The following is an 8674-nucleotide window of genomic DNA, read 5'->3' as shown; positions in this document are numbered from 1 at the left end:
CGTTGCAAGCATATGTGGAGGCACCTTTGCTGATTGAGGCCGGACCCAGCAATGACGATGAAGACAGCTGTGAGCTTTTGTTTTGGCGAACTGTGGGGCAAGTCCAGTACCCTCAATTGGCGAAGATGGCACGCAAGTATTTTGCCATTCCAGCAACATCGACGCCATGCGAGCGGTTTTTTTCTCGTGCGAAGCATTTCATTCCTGCTGTGCGCAATCGGTTGCAACCTGAGCCGTTGAAGCAGAGTATCCTTCTGAACTCGTGGCTTTAAGCTCCTCCTCCCATTCCCTTCGGTTTTTTTTTTCGCCTTTGTTCTCCTTTTTCCTCTTCCGTTCACTTTTCTTCTCTTTTCTTTTTTTTTTCCGCTCTTCCATTCTCTTTCTTTTTTTTTCTCTTACGTTCTCTTTTTATTTCCTTTTTTTCTTCCTTTTTATATCTTCCGTTCTCTTTATTTTTTATCCTCTGTTTTTCTTTTTTTGTCTTTGCCATAGATTTTCTTTTCATTCGTAATAAATTCTGATTCTGATTCTGCTTCTTTAATTGCGTCCTCATTTGGAATCTGTGCCATGTCATCACCATTCTAAATCAGATTTACGGGTCACTAACGGGTTACCGGGTCGGGTCAGCGGTTGACCCGTGATGTCAACGGGTCGGGTCAGCGGTTGAACCGTGATGTCAACGGGTCGGTTCAGTCATTGACCCGTAATGTCAACGGGTCGGGTCAAGCCTTGACCCGAACTGGTGGGCGGGTCAGAAAAGGTCAACCCGAACCGTAAAAAAAACCAGTTCGGTTCGGTTCGGGTCACTGACCCGCCGACCCGTTAAGGAACCCTAGTTGCAATAGCACGCTTGGTGTACAAAATCAATTGCCTTTTTATAGAACGGTAATATCGGTAATATCGGTAATATCGGTAATATCGGTAACAGCGGTAACAGCGGTAATAGCGGTAACATCGGTAATAGCGGTAATAGCGGTAATAGCGGTAACATCAGTAATAGTGGTAATAGCGGTAACAGCGGTAATATCAATCTCCGCATATGGATTTATGAAAACTGTTTGTGGGATTATGTGAATTATACGGATCGTACTAACTGAGCGTATATTTCGAGGAAATAGGCAACAAGCGATAAACAATAAAGATTTTGAACCCGATTTTATGAGAGTTTTGAATTACACATCATTGCTTTAACTGCGACCTGGCATAGGCATGTTCGTTCAATCATTTGAAGAATGACGGATCTCAGCCTATCGTCAAAGCAAGAAGAAGGGCCGCTTTGAATGACATGCTGCGTTGGCAGAGGATACAAACTCATCGATCTTCTGTGGTAATACTTTTGGGTTGGTGTGAAATGAACGACGCGGAGGTCATGTCACCACCGCACAGTTGTAGTCAATTGGTAACAAGAGGTTGGCATGACCGGTCATGTCACCACCGCACCATCATGATCAATTGATATATATATATAGAGTATCATGACCGGTCATGTACATCCATCCATGTATTGGGCAATCATTATTTAACTAGACAAAAATTTCAAGTTCTTTTTTCTTCGTCTGCGGGTTTCCGTCGATAAAGTGACCGTCAGTACCATCATGATCTGCATTTGTTTACTGTTAAAGTTGGATAGGGGACATTAAAGGCGCATTTCTTTGTTTTCTCTTTCTTCTTTTGGGTTTGCCAGATATTGCATGACGAGGTCATGATATTCGGTCAGGATTACATGTGTCACCGCCAAAGTTCGACAGTAAACAGAAGCGGACTTTTTTTTTTATTTGCCTAGAGATCGGACGATGTCGTCGTTATGGTAATACGTCATGATCCCCGGTCGTGATACGCCGACATGATAACCGGTTGTGGTACGCCGACATGGTACTCGGTTGTGGTACTCCGTCATGATTGCATGTGTCACCGCTATAACTGATTGAGAAACACATGGTGTTTTCTTGGTATAATATCATGATGAAGCTTACCTGGAGCATTAAGCATTATCAGTTTACGGCAAAAGCCGATTGTTGCCACTCAGTGTCATAATACAGTAAATGGTCATTAATGAGAAGGTAAACAAAAAAAAAAAGGTTTATAAAAGAACAGCATCGGATCGTTTTTCTTGATGGTGTCGAGATCAAGCATTCATCGCAAGTAAATGTCATAAAAATCTATAACTTTAAATATGAGCATATACTCTGGAATGTCATGGCAAGCTATCTAGTATATACCTCTGGTTCTCCAAACACTTCAAACATTCATGCGAGATCCAAGTATGCTTTTCTCTTGTAGGCAAACGACGAGCGAATGATGTGTGGAACGTTAGAGGTATTGTCTTCACGAATGCGTACTTGGTTTGTGACTGGATCGACATATGTAACATCCCTTCGGCAGATACCACTGCGACCTTGAGTATTAACCACCCTTCTGTGATATGCTGCGATGTTGTGCTTTTCAACAGCATCCAGTATGAAGAACATCCATGACGGATCGCGAGCAAATCGGCGGTCCGCCAACAAAAGACACCGATTGGCATAACCCTTTAGAGTTTCTTGATGTTGTGTTGCCAGGGAAACACCTCCATGTTATTTTGTGCTTCTCGTGTTCTCGTCAGTAGGAACAGTCATTGAATAATGCCCGCGTCCGACTGTGTACAGGTGTGGAAACAAAAGCGCCATGAGTGAGGGATGGTTAAATCGTATATCATCTGAACTATCATGGCCAATTCGCAGGTCTCCAGCCTCGAAACCTGTATCCCCAGTAGCCGGTGCAACATCATGAGGTGGCAATGCAATTCGGTTTGACCAACCGGTAGGTGCGCCAAGCCTATCATTATTAACGCGAAGGTGATATTCTATGAGATTCACAGCGACTTCAGGTTCCTCGTATCTCCGCAGCAGAGGGTTCAGTCCCACTAGTATATTCCACACTCTTCGAATTTTAGTCACGCATAAGTCTAATGACCACGAAAAAAAATAAAAAAATAATTAATACCCATCGTCCCTCTGGGATACATATGAGGCAAAAAGAAATATGCAGCATTTACCTCTCACTCGTCCAGTTTGGAAAAATACACCCAAGGTGCCTTCATATGCCATCTTTGCAAACTCATAGTTGTGTACCGCCCACATTGATCCAGACAGTTCGTAATGGCCCATACGACCACTGGTAATTGCTTTTTTTCGCGTTATTTGGCACATCAGTTTGACCGGTGATAATGCAGATAGTTCACGGTAGTTCAGCTCTTTTGCTGCTTCCAAAGTTGGACCAGGATATACATAAATAGCATCGTCAGTACTGTCTGCATCGATTATGGAATGCTTTTTGCAAACTGCAATTTCCCATTGATCGTTATTCATTTGTAAAATTGGCCACAATCCCCATTCCACACAAGGTAAATCCTTTAAATCTCGTAATGGCGGCCGAAAGTACTGTAGCATTCGTTTCGGTAAAGTATCTTGAGGCAAATCGTACAGTAGCAATTCGGTATGGCTTTACAAAATTGAGTAAATTTCTCAAAATGACCACGATCATGATGTGAAAAGTGGAAATGTGGGCCTTCTGAAAAATCAAGTTCCATCGATTGCATAGCTTCGCAAAAAAAAAAAGGACAAATGTATTCAAAATGATGGTGACCTTTTCACTTATTAGCTACTCTTTATTTTTTGGCTTTTGTTTCCTTGAGATCACACTATTTAAATAAAAGTATCACCTCCTACACGAATTTACGTTCTCAGATATCTGTCTATTGACAATCACTAAACAATGAATTCATTCACTTTCAAGCAAACAACCAACCCCTACAAAAAATTTCTGAAAATTGCAATCGCAGATGATTCCACATTTGGGTTGCCACGACTTCCTTTGATACACTTTTTCCATAATCCCCCTGACTTTACTATTTCAAGAAGTGGTAGTAAAATATCCACAGTATGCAAAAGCAATTCTTCCTTGTAACACTCCTGCAATAACAGTCGCCCATCCGGATACTTTCCTTTGATAGAGAAAGGCTAGGAATAGCAAGCGGTTGATCAAGAGCCCCTACAGAAGACTGTGTACCATCTAGAAAAATGAAGATCAAGGGGACAAGAGGGAAGCGCCAAGAGCAAGGGACAAGTTGCGAAAACACTCTATATACAGTAATAACCCTTTTACCAAACCTAACTTTAAAAAAAGAGAATGATTTTTTCTCAAAATTATCGACTTTATGCCAAGGCAAAGCACTGAACAATGAATTTTAAAACTTGCTTCCAAGTTACGAAAACGAAAAATAAGAGAAGTGAACGCATGAGCTTATTTTTAGTTTCCAGTAGAGATCAATTCTTATAGATATTGAATGCCTCTACGAATTTTCTGCTGTATCAATTCTCTTTGAAACTTCTTCATCATGTCAAACGTCGTCATTACCTGTGCTGTCAAGCTCTACAGCGAGGCGAGCTATCGACTCACCTCCAATAAGCTCAGATTGAGTGGGGTGATTCGTGGATCGGTTGGCCATGCGTCACTCACGGCATACACGAACAATATACAGATCATCAAGATGTTTATGGACTATGCAAAGCTGAACACAGTTTGGATCGTTAGAGGTAAATAGTTGCGAAATATATGAAGCGATTGTCTTGTGATCTGATTTTGTCACATAATAGGCGAGGCTACCCTTGGTGCCTATGTGAATGAGAATGATCGGGCAAAGATCCATATTACCATGATCATCGATTTTATCCGCGAAGGGTTCCCGATGTCAACGGAAGGCACCATATCATTACCAGTGAGCACCAACAGTGCCGAAGCTCTTTTCTTCTCCCGGGAAGCCCCGCATACGGCCGAGATGGAACTGCGCATCCTCCAGCATCTCCAGACTCTCCCGAAGGAGAAGGTGACATACAGTGGGGGGGCAAAAGCCCAGATGATTCCGTCGCGGCTTGAGGAGATTGTATTCCACAATCGGGAACTGGCGCATTTGGTCCTTCGTCAATCGTCACCATTGCAGCCTAGAACTGATCTCAAGCCCCAAGCGATGGAGGGTATCGAAGGTTTTGCGTTGTTTAATTTGGAGGAGACCTCGAGCGAATTGTCTCGGGGCTCCAGGCAAGCCGACAGTGACAATGACGATGACAGCGGTGAAAATGGCCACAATTGGGGATCCCGAATTCTTCGGGAGCATGTCCGCTTTTCATCATCCACGATGAGTGAAGGAAGTGAGTCATTCTCGGGGAAACGACTTCTAGACGGAGAAGTTTCGTACAAAGATAATGCGGGCGAAGGGCCATCAAACGGCAAGCGGTCGTCGACCCATTAATGTGCTTTTTTTTTAATTTTTGTATGCCCCTCCTACAATGTTTCCTATGCCCTAGCTTTTTTTTTTCGTATGAAGTATGTTATATATTCCATCTCTTTTTTTTTATTTCTTCCTGCTTCTCATTTTTTTCATAGGCTAAAACTATTTGCATCCGCATTGTATATCAAATAAAGCTATTCTTGCAGCCGTACAGTCTCAATGACCGGTCATGTATGACCGAACACCTACAGTATAGTCAATTGGTAGAGCACCATGACCGGCCATGTAGCATCACACACCTATAGTCAACTGGTAGAATACCATGACCGGTCATGTATCAGTGCACACCAATAGTCAATGGATACGGGGAGAATACCATGACCGATCATGAAGGACCGCACACCTTGGTCAATTGGTAGTGAGAATATCAGGACCGGTCATGAAAGACCGCACACCTTGGTGAATGGATACGGGGAGAGTACCATGACCGGTCATGTATCAGTGCACACCAATAGTCAATGGATACGGGGAAGATACCATGACCGGTCATGTCTCACTGCACACCTGGGTCAATTAGTAGTGAGAATATATCAGGACCGGTCATGAAAGACCGCACACCTTGGTCAATGGATACGGGGAGGATACCATGACCGGTCATGTCTCACTGCACACCTTGGTCAATGGATATGGGGAAGATACATTAGGTTAGGCATTACAAATAGCAAAAAAATGATTGGCTTTAACTGTGACGGTGACTGTAGAAGGGAACTTTAGGCAATCTACAAAGGTAAGCCACATTCTGGTACAAAAAAAAGAAAGCGTGATACTAGACACTGGCACTATACTTATTGCGAACAAAGCGAGTCAGCAGTGTAAAACAGCAAGACTTTTATGATTGGGGAGGCAGTCAAATCTACGGTTAACAAATAGACAAATAACTATGCAAAAACGAGAGGGAAATGGTAGCTAAATGGCGGCCAGTTAGTAGCCAAGTGAAAGCCGGTTGATGCCGAATGGTAGTGAAATGACAGCCGGGTAGTAGCGATGTGAGAGCGAATGATGGCGAAAATGGCAGCCCGTTGTAGCGGAACAGTACCGAAAAAGTAGCGAAAGCAGTGCAAAAAGCCTAGCGAAGAGGTCTATGAAAAGTAAAGCATATTGGCCAGTTACTGTCCACTGCCCGTCGGCTTCTTGTCTGGCTGAGTAGACTGGTTAAGCTACTGGCTGACTCTACTGGCTGACTCAACTGGCTAAGCTACTGGCCGACACGGCTGGCTAAGGCTACATTGCGAAGTCTAGGTAACTACACAAAGCCTAAACGACAAAAATTGGGATAGTACCCCAAATAGGTATCTGCTCATCTGGTCAACCTGGCACGCAAGAGAAACTTGGTCGTCGCTTTGAAACATACAACGATTAAAGCGACAGAGAGAGCCGCCCGAAAAATAGCCCAAGTATCCGTGGTGGACGTGGCATGAGTTACGGATGACTGGCGTCAATCGATATGAATTCTCTTTTTTTTTTAGTCGTCCCTTTATGGTAAGTGTTTGTTTTGCAATCAAGGCCGCTCATCCTGGTACTAAAATATTGCTTCGCCAGGCTTTTGGCATGTGTCCGGGAACATCATGTCACCCTGTCACGATGAAGATAACTGATCCTGATGGCAATTGTAACAACGACCAATGCAGTCAAGTTGCGGTCAGCCTGTTTTGCAGAAAACTGGAAAGGCACACAAAGCACCGCCGTGATTTACAACTGGTGGGCGCAAAGCAAGCTGTAACTACCCCCAAGTCTATCATGGCCCTCCGCAGATAGTTGCTTGATCATCGCCCTTGAATTTGATGCTTGCAATGCAGAGCAGACTCTTCATCCGTTGTACCGAACATTGACACCAATATGGTCTTGGCGATTGCTCCGGAAATCGGTGACAGGCTTTCTTGAGGACTTCACTTGTATGGTTGACAAGGCTTCCCCTCTGGTCGCGAACTTTTCTCCGACACACACTGTATGAGATCACCCAAATCAGGCAACATCTGTGGCTGTATGCTTGCCGACATTTACTTGGATCGTGTCGTTTGCACATGTAGTGTGTATGCCTATTGGGCCTATGCTTGCCTCGTCAACAACGGAAAGGATCGCCAAGACTCAGTATTGCCGAGACTCAGGATCGCGCAAGAAGTATGACAACGAAAAGACGTTCTTATTGGGACGTTGAAGTCTTTCGTCACGATGCCATTGGATGATGGCAGAATGTGCTGATACCAACAATGCAAGAAAATTCGGCTGTGCAAACCTCCTGAAATCTGTCTACCTCAGCATTGATCGTTACAATAACTCACCTTGAACAAAATGCAAGGCAGACTGTCCACGGCTTTTATTCTCTCAGCTTTGCAGGCAATAAATGTAAGTGTCGATAGTGCTTTTTGATGATAACAAGGTAAGCGCGGTACAATAAGTAGAAAAGAATCATGCTTCAAGTTTCGTCGTGAATAAAGTCACATTTTTCAATGATAAATTCCACTTGTACCCAAAATGATATCGTGAATGCTCAAATCCGAAATGATGTTCAGGCCAACCAAAAAAATAAATCAGAATAGTATTCCATGTGAGTCGTTCACCGCAACATGAGGGGTCGCTTTGGACCATCTTAATAAAAAAAAATCCTCAGAAAAGAAAGGGTACTTTTTCATTCGTTTTCCTTCTTTGCTGATTTCACAAGTGCCGCCTTGAGCCTCTGTTGCTATGGCGATGTGTCACTGCACTCCAAACCTGGCTGTTGTGCTTGGTTACCGTGAACTGTGCGTCACTTTCTCAAAGTGGTAACAGCTGTTGCCATTTGTAGTCTTCTTGAACCACATCAGTTCCACTTTTCAATAAAAGGCAATTTGCCGACCGGTCACTAAAAAGAGAAAGTGAACGGAAAGAAAAAGAAGAGAAAAGGAAAAAAAGAAAAGAGAAAAAGGAAAAGGGAGGGAAAAAGTGAGAAAAAACAACAAGAGCTTAACCTAAATCATTGCCTTTTACTGCCCAAACTGCCCTTCTCAGCCCTCCAAACAACTGCAAAATTCAAATTTTTCCCCCAATTGGGGATATCTGTGTTTGTGTAACGTTACACGGAAATACTGTTTATGGTAATCCTAACCCCGCGCAAACAATGACATCTTGTTACACGAACACGCGCTTTAGGAAGCACCCTGCTCTTGCCTTTTCTGTCGCCCAGAACTGGCCGTTTTCCCTCTTTCCCACACTTTGCTACCCTTGATTGCAACTCCGACCTTCTTTTTTCTCTGTCGCCACCCAACCATGAGTCATCTGCCACACTCCCTCATCACCATCCTCTCCACCATTTCACACAGCATCACACATGGGACACGCATACAGTCAAACTAATTCTTTGAAGCCAAAGAA

At 43.5% G+C, this 8674-nt stretch overlaps 2 protein-coding genes across 2 annotated transcripts; one reads left to right on the top strand and one right to left on the bottom strand.

Moving 5' to 3' along the window:
- Positions 1-2573: 2573 nt before the first annotated feature.
- On the bottom strand, positions 2574-3347 carry BYT42DRAFT_492900 (uncharacterized protein; the record flags this gene model as incomplete). Its single annotated transcript, XM_051564178.1, has 2 exons — positions 2574-2944; positions 3035-3347. The coding sequence occupies 2 exons, from the start codon at positions 3345-3347 to the stop codon at positions 2574-2576; spliced, it is 684 nt and encodes a 227-aa protein (XP_051425749.1).
- A 789-nt stretch (positions 3348-4136) lies between these two features.
- Positions 4137-5331, top strand: BYT42DRAFT_564551 (uncharacterized protein). The gene is made up of 2 exons (XM_051567751.1): positions 4137-4574; positions 4635-5331. Exons 1-2 carry the CDS (start codon positions 4376-4378, stop codon positions 5285-5287), a joined length of 852 nt encoding a protein of 283 aa, XP_051425748.1. The 5' UTR covers positions 4137-4375; the 3' UTR covers positions 5288-5331.
- Positions 5332-8674: the final 3343 nt, after the last annotated feature.

Source organism: Radiomyces spectabilis, assembly GCF_025331425.1.
Source record: "Radiomyces spectabilis strain NRRL 2753 chromosome Unknown BYT42scaffold_4, whole genome shotgun sequence".
Lineage (NCBI taxonomy): Eukaryota > Fungi > Mucoromycota > Mucoromycetes > Mucorales > Radiomycetaceae > Radiomyces > Radiomyces spectabilis.
The sequence above is the reverse complement of the archived record's forward strand: the minus strand, read 5'-3'. Positions and strand labels throughout refer to the sequence as shown.